This window comes from Rousettus aegyptiacus, unplaced genomic scaffold (genome assembly GCF_014176215.1).
Source record: "Rousettus aegyptiacus isolate mRouAeg1 unplaced genomic scaffold, mRouAeg1.p scaffold_m13_p_12, whole genome shotgun sequence".
NCBI lineage: Eukaryota > Metazoa > Chordata > Mammalia > Chiroptera > Pteropodidae > Rousettus > Rousettus aegyptiacus.
The window spans coordinates 90,964,720-90,984,530 of record NW_023416287.1 but is presented as its reverse complement, the minus strand read 5'-3'; the positions used below and the strand labels follow the sequence as shown (position 1 = coordinate 90,984,530).

General features: G+C 46.9%; 1 protein-coding gene across 4 annotated transcripts; it reads left to right on the top strand.

Moving 5' to 3' along the window:
- Positions 1-6,613: 6,613 nt before the first annotated feature.
- On the top strand, positions 6,614-12,189 carry CBLN2 (cerebellin 2 precursor). 4 transcript variants are annotated; one of them, XM_036230137.1, is made up of 5 exons: positions 6,614-6,716; positions 7,173-7,214; positions 8,243-8,740; positions 11,585-11,704; positions 11,930-12,189. In XM_036230137.1, exons 2-5 carry the CDS (start codon positions 7,206-7,208, stop codon positions 12,125-12,127), a joined length of 825 nt encoding a protein of 274 aa, XP_036086030.1. In that variant the 5' UTR covers positions 6,614-6,716; positions 7,173-7,205; the 3' UTR covers positions 12,128-12,189. The 4 variants fall into 4 exon arrangements, with proteins under 4 accessions (XP_036086030.1, XP_036086029.1, XP_036086031.1 ...); XM_036230136.1 differs by lacking the exon at positions 6,614-6,716 and having other exon boundaries at positions 7,129-7,214; XM_036230138.1 differs by lacking the exons at positions 6,614-6,716; positions 7,173-7,214 and adding an exon at positions 7,280-7,450.
- Positions 12,190-19,811: the final 7,622 nt, after the last annotated feature.

Sequence of the window (19,811 nt, the reverse complement as noted above, 5' to 3'; positions counted from 1 at the left end):
GGACTTCTAGAGAACAGTTTTGAGATCCGCAGTTAATCCCGGCATAAAATAATGAGTCGCTGCTGCCTAGTAGCTTCTGAAACAGCACAGAGGTTGGGTTCAGGCCTAGACAATGTCTGGGTTACGTTTACTCTTGGACTAAAACATTCCCATCCACAGTCCGGTTTGCCGCAGTGACATGACAGAAATACCTCCTGATTCCCAGGTCACCGAGTCAATGGAAGCGGGCTTAGCCGGACCCGACTGGGAGACGGTGACAGGGAGGTCCCTGAGGGACAGGCTGACCGCGACCGCCAGCTCCAGGGACGGGGCTCACACTCAGGTGTCCTTCTTCTTTACACACAGGACCCAGCAGAAAGCTGTGCCTTAAACTCCCAACTTTTCACCCTTTTGCTTCTTGAGGATACAGGCATGGGACAAACAGCCTCTCTGATAAATGGCAGTTGGAAAATAAAACATATTCTAGAAAGCCACAAGGGTTACATGGAAAATAAAACATATTCTAGAAAGCCACAAGGGTTACATGCCTGCTATCCTTAAAAATGCTCACAGTTAGCAGCAAAATCTTTGGACTTAAAGTAGTATCGAACAGTTAAAAATACTGCATGTCTTTATAATTTATTCTTACAGGGGAACTTTTGAGAGGAAAATACACATTGACCTATAACCTCAGAATGAATATTTCTGAAAGTAAAAAAAAAAAACTACTAGTTTTGTCGTTTTCTTAAATCCGCATGTTCTAATTTTGAAACTAGTTTCTAAGTAAAAAATATATATACGTAATATATGACTTATGTCTGTTACATATAGTCAAAATATTCTGAATATACATAAAACATACATATAGCTTATTCCAAAAAGAAGCTTGCACTATTAGACTACAGGAAAGAACATTTAAATAAAATTTCAGGAAATGCTTTAGTTACATATTGATGATTCCTTACTCCCTTCTGGGCCACAAGAATTCTTTTAGCGAGAGCTTGCAAAAGGAAGTTTCGTTTTGCGATAGGATCTAGCTTTTATTGAGAAATGAGAGTTGACAAATGGCGTCTTTGTTTATAAAGACTTTTCTTTTGATAGGATTAAATGACTAACGTTAGACACTTGACCCAATTTGGTAGCGCAATAGAGACATTTCCTACCATAAAACTGAAGAAATTAAATATTAAGATTATATAAGACAGTGAGACATAACTGAAGAGAATAAAGATGAATTGTTTTCCTTCCAACCATTAGTTTCTATGTCTGTCAGAGTACCATTTTTCAAATATTAAAGTCCATTGTTAGTAATTTGCCTTGTATACTAATTTTAAGACATATCTTATTAAGAATCGAGTAGCATGAGACATTGAGGTAACAAGAAAATAGATCTCTTTGCATGTTTTCAATACCCTTGCCTCTCAAAGTCTCATGAATCCTAATATTTACCCACAAATAGGTAACTAGACTTATCTTTTTAAGTTTAAAGGGCATTTGAGAACAAAAATTGCTCTTTTATAATGTGATATGTTCATTTGGGAATATTGTAGAGAGAATATCATGTTCTGGTCAAAGTTTGCTCTATATTTTATCAGTTTGCTAATAAAAGCAAAATAAAAGTGATTTTTTAAAACAATATTTATTAAATATCGAAACGTATGTCAGAAACAATAGCTAGCCCATGCTCTTTGAAAATATTTCAGTATGCTCTTTCAATGATGCATGTATTTTTGTATGTGTGTAATATGACTACATAATGCAGTCTTACTTGGCTTCTATATAGCTAATCTGGAATTTTGAACTGTCAACAAATTTTTACCTGATTTGACCAGATTATTTTATAATTTAGTAATTTCAGTCAATAACTACAAACAAATCGTTAATATGGAAAAACTTTTCTTGGTCTTTCTGTTGAACTAAATTAGAACTGGCTCCAATTTTTAAAGATTTTTTCTTATAGTGCGGATTCAGCAGTTCATAGTGCCCACGGAGCACTCGGTATTTATTTTCTTCATTGCTGTTATATAACTTAAATTAATATGCACTTCGATATGGTTTAATTACACTGAGGAATATAAACATGTACATTTAATAATTTAACATGTATAACTTAAGGGTATGCAATATTTAGAATTATTATTCTCCACATCTTAATCATTCTATCGAATAGCATTACATAACATTGAAAATATATTTATCAATAATTTTTTTAAAATTATATTTTCACTAGAGTAAAAACAAAACTATTGATCCAGCAATCTCACTCCCAAGTATGTATTGAATGACATCATTAGCTCATAGAGAAATCTACACTCCCATGTTCAATGCAGGGAAATTCACTGTAACCAAGATATGCAAACAACTTAAATGTCCTTCAACGGATGAATGGACAAAAAACTGTGGTGTACATATACAATGGAATATTATTCAGCCACTCAAAAGAAGGAAATGCTGTTATTTGTGACAAATAGATGAATCCAAAACGCATTATGGTAAGTGAAACAAGCCAGAGAAAGAAAAAGTCAACTACTATATGATCTCACTTGCTTGTGGAATCTAAAGCCAATCACTCAATCAAGCCAATGTCTTAGAAACAGAGAAAATAGAACAGTATACTTGCCAGGGGCTGGGGGAGAGAAAATGGGGTGATGCAGGTCAAAGGGTAAAGGTTGGGGGAAGGGGACATGGCGTGATATAGGGGAAAAGGTACACATTTTCAGTTGCATCAAAAAGTTCTGGGTATCTAATGTACCAGCATGGTGACTACAGTTAAATGATATTGCATACTTGGAAGTTGCCGAAGGTAAATTTTTAGCATTCCCACCAAATAATAAAAAAGGAAAAGTTACCTGTGTGAATAACGTGAAGTGAAAGATGAACTAATCATCCTGATCTTGATAATCATTCGACAAAGAATATGTACATACAGTCATTACAGTGTGTCCTTTAAGTAAATACAATTATTTTTTCCCCTTCAGCTACCATATATTTGATCTCCTTTACCCACTTCGCCCTCCCACAAACCCCCTATAATTGACCCCCTTTACCCCATCTACCTTTCCCCTCCTCCCCGACCCCCTACCCTCTGGTAACCACTAGTCCATTGTCCATGTCCCTGAGACGCTGTTTGTCCTGTTCATTTGTTGCTTTAGGTTGATATCCCACATATAAGTGATATCATGTGACCTTCGACCTTTTTAGTCTGGCTTATTTCACTTAGCATGATTATCTCAAGGTCCATCCAGGTTGTCGCAAATGGCAGTATTTCATCTCTTCTTATGGCTGAGTAATTTTCCATTGTATATATGTACTACACTTTTTTTAGCCAATCATCTCTCATAGGACACTTCGGTTGCTTCCATGTCCTGGCCAGTGTGAATAATGTTGCTATGGACATCAGTGTGCAAATATCTTTTTGGATATGAGTTTTCAAGTCTTTGGAGTAAATATCCAGTAGAGGGATTGCTGGATCATACAGTAGATCCATTCTTAGTTTTTTGAGGAGCCTCCATACTGTTTTCCATAGTGACTGTATCAATTCGCAGTCCCACCAGCAGTGTATGAGGGTTTCTTTTTCTCCGCATCCTCGCCAACTTGTCCTGTTAATTATAGCTATTCTAACAGGTGTGAGATGGTATCTCACTGTGGTTTTGATTTTCATTTCCCTAATAGCTAGCAATGTTGAACATCTTTTCATATATTTGTTGGCCATTTGTATGTCTCTTAGGGAGAAGTGTCTGTTCAGGTTTTCTGACTATTTTTTATTGGATCGTTTGTGTTTTTTTGTTGTTATTGAGTCATATGAGTTCTTTGTATATTTTGGATATTAGGCCCTTATTGGAGACATTGCTTGCAAATATATTTTCCCATATAGGTAGTTGTCTCTTTACCTTGTTGATGATTTCTTTTGCTTAGCAACTTTTTAGTTTGATGTAGTCCCATTCATTTATTTTTGCTTTTACTTCCCTTGCCTTTCAGGTCAAATTCATAATAAATATATACAATTATATCTGTCAGTTATTCTTCAATAATGTTAAAATTGAAATAAATTTGTGTTTGCTTATTAATGCTTACATGTTTATATTTTTAAAGTATATTTATGACATTCACATCCAAGAATATAAAAGACACAGCAGATCGTATGTATCATATACCTAGAATAAAATCATAAATACAATGTATCAGTGTAAAGCAGCAAGAGAAGGCTATAAGGCATGCTAAAGATGCATTTCAGTGATGAAAACCAAAGGAAATACATTTATGCTCTGTAAGAGATAAACATTTAGGACAAATGAAAGGAGGAGGACTTGAATTATCTCAGCCTCCTTTACCCACTTAAAAACACATTATTAGAATACTTTCCTCTTAAGCTCTGTGTGACCATCTGTCTACCACAGGGTGGTCGTGGGTGTTAAACAGGGTGTTATAGCCTGGAAAGAGGAAATGGTGCCATGTGTGACACGTAACAGATGCTCAATAAACAGCTGACATCGTCACTGTCTGTGAGGATGTGCCTACACTTAAGACAATAGTCTGCTACTATGGTTCTGGTCCCAATGGCAGTGATTACTAGAAATGGGAAATGGGACAAAAACAGTAATCCGGGATAACTAGAAAACATTTTCACTTTGAAATTTATCTTCTAAAATTTTTTCTAAGCATGTTTATGGATGAAAATTCTGTCCCGTGCTAAATGTCTCCTTATAGGTAGAACGATCAATTCATCGGTAGATAAGTAGGGTCCCACTTCTGAGTCATTCTGCTAATTTTCACAATTACCAACTTCCTTCCAAAAATAATCTCAAGCCTACATTTAAACCTAAGACGTGTTTTTCCCATTACATAAGAACGCTTACTGCTCTAGTTCCATGATTGAGTTCACTATATACATTAAAGTTTTCTTTATTTATAGAGTTTAAACGTTTTCGTTGGAAAAGAGGTTTAGCTTCAGTACCCCAAAGGCGATGATAATCGTGTGTGTTTGCGTTCTAATCAGTCAGAAGAAATGCTTATAGCACAGCATTTAAGGTAGTTGCTTAACAGAGCTATTATTTCAAGATTTACAGATGTGTGAAAGGTATTGCTACTTAATTGGTATTCCCGAATCGGTCTAATTATCAGTCTGTGCTTCCTGTATCCTTCACAGACCGCGTGTGCTTTGCTATTTAATGCTCGCAGTCAAATCCGTATCTGTGATGGAAGGATGAGACAATATGAGATCGTCAGACTGATGCAATGTTGGAATAAAGTAACGATCTGAAGGTAAGCGTTAGCAATCCCCACTGTGTTAAAGGCACAGAAGTGATAACCAAATGTGGTGGCCTCGAAAACGTTTCCCCGCAAGGTCCATGGCGTATGACGAGCGTGGTAGAAAAATGTGGAAGCAACACATTTAATTTTCGGCCAGCATCCTTCGGAGGGTAATAGATGTGGGGGCTATTTCATATTTCGGACTACTTTGCATGTGAGGCAGGAAACTGTTGGCTCAGAAGTTCTTTAAATCAGGCTTCTTTTTTTTTCCACCATACTGAACATTTAGCTCAGGGAATGCTATGCAGTTCTGTTTAAACCTTGCCCTGTCTTCCGCGATATCCATCCATTTGGGTTGAACTCATCGGTAGATAAGTAGGGTCCCACTTCTGAGTCATTCTGCTAATTTTGAAAGGAACTTCATCCTGGGCGCTTGGAGACGAGGCCCTCGCAGTTCTGAGCACGTGCGAGTCTATGGGAAACAAGGAGTTGAAAACCCACTACCTGAAAAAACCCAGGTCATAGGCGGAACAGACCCCTGGCTGAAATCTTCAAGCGGATGAGGGTGAGGGGTGAAGTCGGAGGATAAGAAATGCCTTCCCTCTGTTCTTATGAATAGCTTTGGCCGATTTTGGTTTATTTTTTTTTTGATCAACCTATCAGCAAAGGGGTGGCGTGCAAGTCACAGCATTAAGTCAATTTTTTACGATGTTTTTAAAAGTCAGGCTACAAGGAGAACACACACTTCCATACTGTCTTTGCGCGAGCCACGGGGCGTGCAGCCTGGTGCCTGCGAAAGGCTTGGCAGACAAAGACATGGATGAGAGCTCGGCGGCTGCGCGCAGCGGCCTCCCAGAGCCGCAGAGGTCTGCGAAATTACGAGCGCCACTGCGCTCTCCGGGGCGAAAGACCGGGTGTCGTTGTCATTGTGCAGGGGCCAGGCCCGCTCTTGAGGGTCAGGGGAGGCCATCTGCAAACCCCATCCTCGCTCCTAGGGCTTCCCCGCTCTTCCCCGGGGCTGCTCGCCCGCAGCCTGTGGCAGGGAGACCCCGGCGCCCGTAGGGGGCGCCCCACGTCCGCGCTGGCGCGGGCGCCGCGCTCCGGGCTGGGCTCGGAGACCCAGCGCGTCTCCCCAGGTCGTTCGAGCTCCGAGCAGGCATTTTAATAAATACGCGCGAGTGTCGCCCCGCTCCGGGCGCCCCGAGGTTCAGAGGAGCAGCGCGGAGACCCGGGCGGAGGCGCCTCCCGATCCCTGCCAAACCCTGACGTTTCCCCAACGGGACACGCCGCGCCCGCAGCCTTCAAAACCATTAAAATCCCGAGCTTTTCCTCTCCAGCTCAGTCTTTTTTTTTTTTTTTAAGGAAAACTGCTTCCCTCCACCTCCCCCCGCCCTCCCCGCTCCCCCCAATTATGAAAGTGGTCACGCTGTTCAGGATTAAGACTTGGAGGGAATTTGGAAGAGAAAAGAAAGAATCGAAAATCAGAGGTGCGACCGGCGTTTTGGGGGGTGCCTGATGTTTGAGAGGCGCCTGGGGGGATCTCGCTCCGGGGGTTCGGGTGGGAGCTGGAGCTGGGCGGCGCAGGGTGCCGCGGGGGTGCGGGAGCGCGTGCGGAGTCCCTGGGGCCCCGGCGGGTCTGGGGACGGGAGGACAGGCCGGGACCGAGCGGCCGGCGGGGCGCGGGGCGCGAGGGGCCCTCCACGGCTGCGGGCCCGGGCGCGGCGCGGCCCTGGTGCAGGACGCGGAACGCACCGGGGCGAACGTACGAGGTTCGGGGCGCCGAGCGGGGCGCGGCGAGGCGCACGAGGCTGCGGGTGCGGGGCGGACCCGCGGCGGGCGCGGGGAACGGGCAGGGCGGGGCGGCGCGGCATTGGCCGCGCGCGCGGGGAGAAGGGTCGCGCCCGGCTCTCCTCCCGCCAGCTCTGCTCGTCCTCTCTGAGCAGAACTTCGCGGACCGCGGTGCTCGCTCATCATGGATGCTCCAGGTAACCAACCCGACCCCGCGCTCCGCGCCTTAATTGCATTCGTGCGTGTATTTTAACGCGGACCATCGCGAGTCTGCGTCTGGGCGCGTAGACAGAGAATATCGCAATCGTTGCGTCTGGGGCTGAGGACAGAGGCGACTCGTGGAGGAGGAACTCTCTTCTTAGACTGCCGGAGGAGTTGCTGGAGGCCGTGGGCGGCGAGCAGCGAGGCTTCCGTGCCTTCGGCTCTGGACCGGGTACGGGAACGACCTGCGCGCTTTGGGGGAGCAGAGGGGCCCGGGGCGAAGTGCAGACGGCGCGTAAGTTCGCAGCAAGGCGCGGGGAGCCCCCAGCGCGGGAAGGGGGAGCCCGGAATCTGGCAACAGAAGCTGCACCATCCCCGGCCCCGGGCGCGCGGCGCTGGCTCCTCGCGCCCTGCGCCAGGCTGACATCCGCGGCGCTCTCCGGAGGCGCTCGCTGCGGGCTGCGGGGTCGCGGAGGGGCTGTCTGCTTGCAGGGTTCCCTCCTCTTTTTCTGTTACTCTTATTCACCCTAAGGAGTTTCCTGGGGATTCGGTCTTTGGGTGGGAAATGGAGAGGCTCCTCACTAAGCTCACTGCTTTGGAAACGTCTCCAGGATGGAAAGACCGAGTGCGGTTTTCAGAAGACGCCTCCGGGACGAAGGCGACACCGCGTTCGCGGATTGTTTCCTTTGCCTGCGACCTGAGCCCCGTCCGCCTTTGGCGGAATGGGCCTGGGGTGGGGGTGGCGTTGATGGAGTCCCCGAGGGTCACCGACTCTGGCTTAGTGTCCTGCAGAATCGCGGGCCCCCGCCCGGACCGCACCCCCGGCGCGCGCTGCCGGGGAGCCCTCGGGGACGCCCCGCACAGGGCCCCGGCGCGTTTCTCGCGACCTGTTGTGCCAGTCGGGGGCGGGGGTGGCTGTGCGCGGGACCAGGAGGGCGGCCTCCGGCGAGGGGCCCGGGGCGCCGCCGGCACCTGCTCCCCGTGCAGCGCCCTGTCTAAGGGTTTGGGTCCTTTGCACCGACAGGTCCGCTGGCACCTTTCTTCTGAGGACGACGACCCTGGCCGTAACCGTCAGAGCAGGGGACGGAGGCCAGAGGAGGCGCCCCCCGGCCGCGCACGTTGCTCGCCCGCCCGAGCTCCTCCGGCCGCCGCCCGCCAAGCCCGGATGCCGGCGCCCGGCCGGGGCCCCCGCGGGCTGCCGCTGACCATGCCCGGGCGCCGGGGGGCGCTGCGCGAGCCGGCGGGCTGCGGGTCCTGCCTGGGGGCGGCGCTGGCCCTGCTGCTGCTGCTGCTGCCCGCCGGCCGCCCGGTGCGCGCGCAGAACGACACGGAGCCCATCGTGCTGGAGGGCAAGTGCCTGGTGGTCTGCGACTCCAGCCCGTCGGCGGACGGCGCCGTCACCTCGTCGCTGGGCATCTCCGTGCGCTCCGGCAGCGCCAAGGTGGCCTTCTCCGCCACGCGCAGCACCAACCACGAGCCGTCCGAGATGAGCAACCGCACCATGACCATCTACTTCGACCAGGTCAGCGGCCCGCCGGCCCACCGCTCCCGCCGCCGGGGAGGACGGGGCGCGGGGCCGGGGCGCGCGGGCCGGGGCTGCGGCTCCAGGCTCTGCCTCTTCGGCCCGGTCCTGCCCTGCCCTGCCCCTTCCCGCCCCCAGTTCTCCAGTACACTTCCCTTTTGCACGCTGTGGCTCCCGTCAGCCCGGCTGGCCCCATAAAGCTAAGAGATCTGAACTGCATTTCCCCAAAGGAAACTTCACGCTTTACTTTTCGCTGGGGTGGGGGCCGTCATTTGTGGCGGGCAGACTTCAGTCACCCAGGTGGCCAATTTAGGGACTGAGTGGGTTTAAACTTCTCCACACTGCAGAAAGGGGCTTCTCTGGGGTCTCAGCTGGTGCTCAGAAAAGATGCACTGATTGCCTGTTTCGGAATGGACTGGGGAGAGGGTGTTTATCTACGAGAAAAATAAGTGGGCAAGCGTGGGGGAGAAATCACAGAATGGTTATATAAACACGAAACAAAATAAAGAGCGTGGTTATAGCAATGCGGCATGTAGTGAAAACAATATGCTCAGCATAAGACGCACATGAAGCATGCACGATATGTTAATATATAGTGTGGTTATATTAAAAACAGAAACAAAGATGGATGATTTTCTTTGCCAGAAGCCAGGTGACTTTTCCCTTCCGGGTCAAAGCGAAAGGGTCCGCGACACACTCCCCCTCTGGCAATCCCTTCTCTGAGCGGGTCCTGCGCAGGGTTACAGATCAGGTCCTCGCCTCCTCCCCAGCCCGCACCACAGTGTCCCTTGTTTTTCAGAAACAAATTGGCAACATTATAGCGGTTTCTAAACTTGAACTCATCGGTCCCTTCCTTTTGCCAAAATGCTCCCCACAGAAGGAGCGGTGGTGTCCGACAGCACACGGGGCCGACTGGGCACACTTGACTGTCTTCCTTGCTCCGGGTTCACCAGCTTCACACCCAAGGAAGCTGCACTCACACACTTGCCTCATTTCAGGCCAGTGTGTTCATCTATTTTAATTCTTGTTAAGGAATAGGTACATAGTTGAAGTTCGGGGTTTTTTTTTTTTTTTGGGGGGGGAGGTTCTCTTTAATCTGCTTGTATTTATAAGACATACAAATATTTATTTTAATTCTGCCCAAATAAAGGAGACAGCAAGAAATAGGCACCGATAACTAGTTACCGAATCAGTAAGCTCTGTGTGCTGTGTTACTGTTACTCATCTTCCAGAATCCTACAGATAGTTTCACAGTGTTTTTCTATCCACCGCTGCACGTGGGTGTCCAGGCAATGGACTTGGGGTAGGCTCAGTGGTAGTGTTATTCTCTTTATACAGAGGAGGCAACTTTGGCAGGGCAGGCTGAGCGATGTCCCCCAGTTAGGGGGCAATTGAGACCCGCTTTTCTGAGCTGGCCGGGTGTTCTTTTGTCTACAGCAGGACCCTGAGCTGATCAGTTTTCTGAATTTAAAATGGAGGGGAAAGGTTAGAGGCAGAGCGTTGGAAGAAGCAGCTCCAAGGGATTGAGTGGAGAATGTTTATTCTTTTTCAAAGCTTCACAAGGCTGATCGAGGGCATAGCCTTGGGAAGATGGACAGCAGGCAAGCAGGGGACGGAGGTGATGCTCCCAGGATGTGGGTGCAGGCTGACTGCCCAAGTCTCTCCAGCAGTCGCCACTGCTCTCGGAATCGCATGTTATTTATCTATAATGAGTGCGTAAGAAATAGCCCCAAACTGTATTGGGTTGAAATTTATTTTTTGAACAGAGAGCAGGGGCTCCCGGCTAGGGCCGTGTTGCTGTTTCTGGCTCTTCGTTTTAAAAGCCCAGAGTACCAGGCAGGCAGGCCATTTACCATGTTCATCGATTTGTGCTTCTGTGCCTGAGTAAGCATGGGGGCAGGAAGGGTCCAGGCAGGGTGGTTAAACTCTGTCTTCGACATTGCCAAAGGAATTGGATAATAATCGGGGAGGCCCCGCACCTCACGCTCTACTTATGACATTGCAACGATTGCATCCCTTTTTGTTTGAGAAAAACCATCTGCACGGTCATGTGACTTCCTACCCCAGGGCTAGTTTTGTCATTATTCTTGCACGTTATGGAATTCCCGTGGTTTGAGCCAAAGCTGGCCAAGCGGCTGTTTCCGCTTTCCCTTTATTTATTCAAGCTCATTGCATGACGTCATAGCCCACCTAAGGGAGCAGAGAGGCACCAGGAGGCAAGCGAGGGGGCGTGGCAGAGCCCGTGCTTGCTGACCGTGGCCTCTCGCTCAGCAGCCACTGAGCACGTCCTGTGGGAACAGAGAGGCTGGGGGACATGGACACAGAAAGCTCACGCGGTCCTCTCCCAGGGCAAAGAAAATGGGGTCCCAGGCATCATCCGAGGGATGTCATTTCACTGAATTGGCCTCTTACTCCATAACCCTCTCTCCTCTCATTCTTTATGGCAGTCGGATTTTTATCAGAGCTTCAGGGCGAGGGCGAGGTCCCCATAAGCCCACAAACCTCTGAGAAAACTCAATTTACTGACCTGATCGTCTTTTCTCCCCTTCTCTCTGCCCTGCCCCCGGCACACAAAATTTGCACCCACTTTTTCAATGCCTAAATAAAATAGACTTTAAAAAAATATTTACGACTTGCCATCCATTAGAATTCCTTTGAAATTGTGTCCTGCTGTAGGATACTTAACTCGAGCACCACCTCCTCGCTGGGCAGCCTGGCGCCGGGCCTGTGGCTAGCTGCTCCTCCCCAGCGCTTAAAGCCCCTGGGGCTGCTGGCTTTGGCAGCCCATCAAACACCCCAAGGGGGGCTCGCTATGTTCGCGCTGTGTCCCCTCTTCTTTTTCAGGTCTTAGTAAATATTGGCAACCATTTCGATCTCGCCTCCAGTATATTCGTAGCCCCGAGAAAAGGGATTTATAGCTTCAGCTTCCACGTGGTCAAAGTGTACAATAGACAGACCATCCAGGTGGGTAGCCTTGGAAACTGCACCCTTTCCAGCTTGGGTCATGGGTCCTCCATTGCTGCGGGCCCTGTCACCCCCTCTGACCAGGCGCCGGGGGCTGAGCATCTGCGGAGAGCCTTCGGGGTCAGGGCCCCGGGCGGGCTCGCGGGAAGGGTCGCCGGGAGGGGACAGGTGTGTGGCAGCCCCGGGGCCTGCGCGGGCTGCTGAGCTGGGCCCTCTCTGTCGCAGGTCAGCTTAATGCAGAACGGCTACCCCGTCATCTCAGCGTTCGCGGGAGACCAGGACGTCACCAGAGAGGCGGCCAGCAACGGCGTCCTGCTGCTGATGGAGCGAGAGGACAAGGTGCACCTCAAGCTGGAGCGGGGCAACCTCATGGGGGGCTGGAAGTACTCCACGTTCTCGGGCTTCTTGGTGTTCCCCCTATAAACGCGCAGCGCGGGGCGGCGGGGCCGCCGCCGCCCGGACCCAGAAGCCCGCGCTCCCCGACGCCCGGCCCTGGCCGCAGCACGGCCGCTCGAGTCCAGCCAACGTCCGGCGGCCGCCGCGCCTCCCTTCTCCATCTCGTGTCTCCCCTGAGTGACTGACGGCCACTCCTCGGGACCCCGGCCTCTGAGCGCTTGTCCACGGCAAGGCCTTGGGGAGAAACGCAGGGATCGTCCGAGCAGCTCGCACCTGCGACGGTCGGGTCAGGTCGCCGCGCGGCCTCTTTGCCGGGGCCGTTGACTTGTCTTCTTCTGCCTGGACGGTGTGTCGGGGTCCCACGCGACGAGACCTCAGGATGGCCGCAGGTCGCAGGCCGGGCTCCCAGCGAGAGCCCCGCGAGTCGCCGTCCCCCGCCCGCCCCTGACTCGTGCCCCCCGCGTCCGCTCGGCCTTCAGGAGGAGACCCGCTCGGCTTTCGCTCTGTTCCCCAGGTGGAGGGGAGGACGCGGGAGGGGACTCGGCCCCCGTCCAGAAGTGCTTTATCTGGAGAAGCAAATTTTGCACGATTGGACCGCCACTCTCGTTCTGTATCGTTTGTGCGTGTGCGTGTTCGTTCGTTTGTTTTTTTTTTTTCTTTTTCTTTCCTCCGAAAGCTTTGCTTTTCTTTCCACACTCGGCTCTCCCTTCTCACCCCTGCTTTTGCTTTTCGTGCTGGGGCGAGGGAGAGAGAAAAATATACGTCGAATTCCCGGATGAGACCAAACAAAACGGAACAACAAATACCTGCACATTTTGTTCTGGATGAGACCAAACCGAGCAAAAGTACCTGGAAAAAATGGCACACGGACGATTCAGCTGTTACTCTCAGAGGGCGGCTCTCAGATGCGCCTTTAGACCTAATAATCCGGATTTTTTTTTTTTTTTTAATTCGCACTCTGGAATACTTTAAGAACCTGATGTCCCAGGGTGGCCTGAGAACGGGAGCTGCGATGACCACGTCTTCTAAGTGCGGTTTCGTTGCCAGGTGACCAGGTCCTCCGGCGTAAGCACACGGGGCATCAGGGGCTTCCAAGATGACAGGACCAGCGATGCTCCCTCGGGATGCTCGGCTGACCTGCCCCGGGGAGGAGGTGTGGACACTGCCCGGGGATCCTGGCTGGCGGGAAGTCACCCGGAAGTCACCCGGAAGTCTCGGTGGTCAGAGAGGCTGGTGGGGGCCCCCCGGGAGCACGCGCACGAACCCTTTTTTGCTTTGGCGCCTTGTTCCACGATGTCATTAAAACGCAGCTGAGAGTCGATGGTGCAGGATTCCTGTGTCAAGGGGATGTCGCTAATCCCAAAGCAGAGACCACAGACCGGATGCTACTTCGTCCTTTGTGTAACAATGTAACCAAAATATTGATGATAAAAAGTCATAATTTACGATTCAGAATAAAAGGGTTTGATGTCTGCCTTGTTCTCTCCCTCCACACGGCCCTGCAGCTCTCGACATGCATGTGAGGACGGCCCCGGGGCTCGGATGTGGGGGAAGTAGATCTATACTGTGCGTGTTTAACACACCCACACGCACCCCCAACTCCCCACGTGCAGATCTAGCGAGGGGCCTAGATGAAACTGCCCATGTAATACACGTCAACTCATATGTAATATTTTTCACCCAGGAAAGTTTTTTGGGGGACATAATGTGAAAAAGACAGCTTTCCAAAGGCTCTATGGATAGGCGATCTGCTTTCGCCATGCACAATCATCGATGTGGTGCAAAGTCCAATCCAACACTTCCGTCAGGGAAGAAGAACGTGACAGAGACCGACGTTTGAACACGCATCGGTTGTTCCTGAGGTCTGTGTGAGGACGGAGCGGAGCGGCGTGGGCTTCCGTTTTCAAAAGAGAACTGCAGTGAGGATCATGTAAACGAAACACCAGAGATTCACTGGCCCCACCGAGGTGGAGAGCAGACCAGGATGCCAGATGACATCTGAATTAAAACGCTGTTACCTATTGTGAGAGTTGGGGTGGGGGGAAATCCAGAAACATCAGCCCAAAGTCGCTTGGGGTGTTTTGGCTCTGTGATTGGTAGAGACACGTCTAAGCAAGAGCATCGTTCATGAATGCTGATGACGCCAGCCGCGAGGCGTGGCTGACTTTTTTTCTCTGTGTCGTATTGCTCCTAGGTATTTAGCCCTCTTTCCCTCGTTTCCTTAACCTTCCGTTCAATTCAAAACAAGCGACAAGCCTCGTCAGAGGACAACATAGCACTTCAGAGGTCGAAAGATATAGATATATGAGTACTTGTTATTTTTATTGCTTATGAATATGGAATACACATATTTCTTTGTATTTACAACTTTGTTACATACAGGCTGTGATTTGGTTATACTGTCTAATAAATAGGTTATTAAATTGACCAATCTAAAATAAGTATATTTCAGAAGTTTATTTTACATATGGAAAAACATTTCAACCCGTTCATTCCACTCTTGTTTTTCTTTTTCTTTCTTTCTTTCTTTTTTTTTTTTGTTGTTGGTTTTTTTTTGAGCCAGAAGCCAAAAACCACATTAGGAAGAAGCCATGATGGTGGTGTTTCTGAAGTTTTTCTTGTCACCCAGGTTCTAGTTAGCTAACGGTCTCTGAGGGAACTGAAGCCCCTGTGTGTGGTCTACAAAGATATATGGATCAGATCAAAATTTGAGTCAATTTTCCTCCAATTAGGGGAAAAAAGAGACATCTGTAGTATTTGCAGCCCAGTTTGGGCAGCCGCCATCTCCGAGCCTCAGTTGTCTCATCCACAGAGCGAGGGCAGTGACCCCTGACCTCTGCCTAGCACACAAGGCTACTGTAGTCGTCACACTGTAGGTCTGGGAACCGTCGGGCACCATGACAAGAGTTGCATATGGTATGGAGAGTGTTTCTGGGAAACCAGATGTTTCAACATGCGGTTTATAAAAAAATATTGAAAATGAGTATCTGATGAGACATTTTAATGTGAATTTCCATATTTTTGAGTAACAGGAAAATCATGGCGCTACGATGAAGAACAAGTTGATTTTTAAGAATGATGGCATGAACATCTCAAAATCTATACATTTTCATATGAACTCAATTCCCAATTATGTTATTTGACGATCCTATGTAGCTTAAGTCTACCTTTATGTTCCAGTATGTATAACCGACATTTTATAAACACATACAACTGTAATATTTTTAACACAAGTGAAATATGAATTACTAAATTTTTTGGCATTATGACAGTAAGTCAATCTAGTTGATAAATCTTAATCCTACGAAATCGTACATGCTTTTAAAACAATGGTATTTTTTGAACTTCAAATACATTCTAATTTGAAACACAACACTAATGATTCAACTCTAAGTCCCGAGAAGCCACGTTTACCATCTGTTAACTCTTGACTTTTTTTCACATCCTAATATTTTTGATTTACATATTTGTATATAATGAAATCATTTGCATTTTTAAAGTCATGCTTGCTGTGGCTGCGGCGAGCAAAGATGATATGAAAACTCATGGAATCCTGTAGAAATTACATGTTTATTTTTTGGAAAAAATTTTAAAGCTATACCTAGTTATAGAAAGCCTTGGAAGAGTTAAAAAGATATGCAAAGTTAACCAAAACCTTTGCAGAATCTTTCAACTTATTCGGGATATTTTCTTGATATCTTGTAAAAGAAATGTACATCTTATCAAGTGAGATGCATAGTGATTATTACATATATACTGTTTGCAAATATATGAACATACCCACCTGCTTTTCTTAAACCGTAATGATATAAAATAAAATACATGGATGGGCCACGTTCTCTTGGCATCTAAAACTATGTGGGAAAATTCGATGAATCACTTTCTGGAATCAAAAGAAAGAAGAAAAAAAAGCATAGGTTGCTCCAGCATGCCTCCCGTGTGGCAAAGGAGCAAAGAACAGTCTGTCACTTACGGCCCCATTATATTCCTGACTTTTATAAGGAGACAAATATTGCATATAAGTTAATGTTGCTGTGATAAAATGGTTAACGTTTATATTTTCTGCAGCACAGGAAGTACGCAATAATCGAATGCACAGAGGCACGTGAATGACAGGCTCTGTTGCATTATATTTATGGTGGCATAAATAAACGATGGGACTCAGAGAGGCAGTTTACATTGAGTCTCGGCTTTCCCATGTACTCTGTTAAAATGCTTGTCAAAAATGTAGAACTACAGTGAGCTTTGCCCTTTGCCTTGCTTATAAGGGAATTTACTTGTCAGTAAAAATCTGTTTCAAAAGCTGACACTTTGCTGCTACAATAAGATATTATAAACATATTTAAAATTTTGAGGTCAAAGCCTGTAAATTCTCACGAGACTTAAAATGGATTTTCTTGGCATTTAAAGAGCAAGTACCCCAATTATAAGGAAATAAATTAAAATACAATTTCCACTTTTGTTTTATCATTTTACATTTTTTGAGCTCAGAATCTTTTTTTTAAATTGATATTCTGTGAAAATGTTAACTAGTATTGGCCACATATATTAAACAAGTCCGTTCACATGTTTGCCTAACCTTTTAAAACATTATTTTCGCAGATAGTTTTCACCAAAAATATATTTACGGCCTTCGCAGGTGGAAGGTCACGGTTCATTCGCATTTAGCTGTTTTGAACATCAATGTATCTATATGCTACACAGCTACCCATGCAGGATGTGATTGGTCGGATCTACTACTCCTCGCCCACCCCTTCAAAAAAAGAAAAAAGTCCTGTCAAATTTCCTTGAACATAGATTCAGTGAAGATAAACTTCTTAAGAATGGCATGTGTGAGTCTGTACAATAACCTTATCTCAAAGCATGAATCCTAAGTGAATCCTGTTCCCAGCCCCAGTAGGGTAACTTGCAATTTAAGGGCAAAAGCCACGTGATTTTGCCTCCTACAGACAGCAGGAGCTCTGGTCTATCCTCCTAAGTGGCTTTTGCTGTGGACTCCATCACCTGAATCGAATACGGGCGTACAGCATCATAAATCATCACCCTCATCCGCCCGCCCACATATGCTCTCTGCCTAGTGTAAATGAATGAGCTCCTTGGCAACTTAATTTGGAAAAGAAATCTTCGTTCCTGCTTCTTCATGCCCCCGGCAGGACCCCCCAGGGCTAAAATGCTGCTTCGCCCGGGACGTGTTTACTAATGAGCCACGACCAGGCTGACAACCATAAAAACGAGGCCTTCGCTTCCGTGGCCAGCCGGTCCCTCGTGTTCACCAGGAGGGCCGCTCGCTCCTCTGAATGCGTTTCAGGTGGCGAGAAAACGCTGTTGGAGAAAGTGGGCCATAAGTCAGCGTGCGGACCTCCCAAGGTCCGTTCGCTCTTCCTCTGTTCATTTTAAAGTGCTTATGCAATCTCCTGATGCTTTCACAGTCCAGGAGGATAGAGAGAACCCTAACATTTCCTTGGCTCTGTCCTACAAATGAACATTTATTGCAATTTTGTGTGCATCGTTGCGGTAAGAATAATATCTAAAATATAACTAAATTAACTAGAAAACTTGGGCAAATTCTCCTTATTTTGCAATGTTTTCACGTGTCTTAAAGATGAAATCCCTAATTTGCAAAGTTTTCACGTGTCTTAAAGATTCCTGCCAGCTTTGCATTTAATGTTAAAATTAATACGTATCTTTGAATTGCCACCATATATATTTTTCACAATCATGTAACTTTCGGGTCATAAATAGTATAGTTCCAGAGAGAAGTCCATCACTGGAAAACACATTCAGGACGGAGACTGCGAGATGATTCTTTTTCATATTGCCCAGCACCACATCAGGCTGTTATAGCATCGTCTGGAATGGTCCTGGAATTGTAAACTGTCAGTGTAGAGAGCACTTATATTCCTTATAAAAAATAATCTGTTTTGAGGGGATCGGGGTTTAGGTATTTTCTTCTCATTCCACAACATTTACGGATTGCTGTCCAGGGGTCAGACAGTGTGCTAGGCAAAGATAAACAAAAGAAAAACAAAGACAAACTCAGCGTGTGCCAAGAGCCCACGGCCCTTATTCAAAACTAACCTGGAAGACAGCCAGTTCAGCTGCCGGTGAGGGGCGGGTTGGGGCGGGCGTGGGAGGAGCCTTAGAAATTTGAATGTGTATTTACTAAAGAGAATAACATAATTTGCGTTCTTCACATGTGAAGAGGAGGATGTTATTTTGGTGTTGACATTGAGCTCTGGGCATCCGTGGCTCTCCCAACTAAAGGTCTCTCAATTATGTCTCCTCCTGTGCGGAACGTGGGTGGCTATTGAAATGGCAGGTGCGTGGCAGACCAGAGCTCCTGAACTGATCTGGGAAGTATGGAAGGAGTGGGGACAGAAGCGGGAGCCTCTGTCGTTAGAATGCATGAAGGTCACATTGCAATAGACCTTTCTACAGTTTTGTTGCTGCTGGCCTTGTTCGGCACACTGCTCGGGAAGACAGAAAGCATGCTAGAATTAGTCAGATCTTCAGAAGACAGATATCAAGCAAGATACAAATAAGGCATGAGGCGCAATCCATCCCCAACAGAACTGCGTGTGTGTGTGTGTGTGTGGGGGAGGGCATTCCTACCTCTTTGGCAGATTTTACAAGACGGTAACTTAATGGATAAAAGTCTAACTTAAGAAGGAACGAGAGAAATATGAGACCAAATGGCACCAGTAGAAAACATGAATTCTGTATGTTTTATTGATAAAATCACAAACTCACGTGTCTGTGCATGGAAACACTGGACAAAAAAATATATATATAATTGAAACGCACTGTCGGAATACTGTCTGTGTGCCTACGGCCCTCCGCCAGTGAGGACCCGTTTTCACGTGGGTGGGAAGTTAGGAGAAATGAACCCTATGTACCAAGCAGGTACCAGGCCCAGGTACATAGGGTTCATTTCTCCTAACTTCTTATCTCAATTATTTGGTTGATGCTTTATATTTTGTTTCCTATATTCAGTCTTAGGAATCTGTCTTCCCAGAAAGTAGAAATTACACTGAGTCTTCCTTGCAGACAGAGATTAAAAACTGTTGAGAATAATTAAGCCATCTGGTGCCATAAATCCAGCAGAAACTTATGATCAGTGGATCATGGCCTAATCTGCTCTTCATCTATTGCATCTGAATTACCTTGGCACAAAGGAATGACGAAGGGCTGGATTTTTAAAGGAAGTTGCCATACCTCCCCAATCATCAGCAGGCAAAAGGCATGCACGCATTAGACTGTGATAATTAGTGAAGACTTATTCTCCCCGAAGGCCTATTACTTTTGATAGTTAATTTTTCCTTTTTTTTTTTTTTTTTCCTTAATGTCTGCAAATGTACTGCACCAAACAGTGAATGTCATGCAATTTTTGCTCAGGGTTCTTACCAATTCCTAAGTATGTTGATTAGAAGAAATGATTTATTACAATAAACTTTCCTATTTATCTTCATGCAGAATTGAAATGAACCTCAATTTATGTTATTATATTTTTGTCCAAAATTGCAAAAACATTTCTTTCAGGAAAAATTCCCCAATAGATGGTGCTGCTGCTGTGATTTAAACCACTGAATAATTAGTATGCAAAAAAGCTCCAGAGAGAGGCCTCTGGGAATTCCCTTACATTAAGTTATAGAAAGACCAAAAAAAAAAAAAAAATGTGGCTTTACTTTTGCTGAATGCAAATTGACATAAT

Coding starts and splice junctions, on each gene's coding strand:
- CBLN2 (XM_036230137.1), top strand. Junction 8,741..11,584: donor TGACCATCTACTTCGACCAG/GTCAGCGGCCCG, acceptor CTTCTTTTTCAG/GTCTTAGTAAATATTGGCAA. Junction 11,705..11,929: donor ACAATAGACAGACCATCCAG/GTGGGTAGCCTT, acceptor TCTCTGTCGCAG/GTCAGCTTAATGCAGAACGG.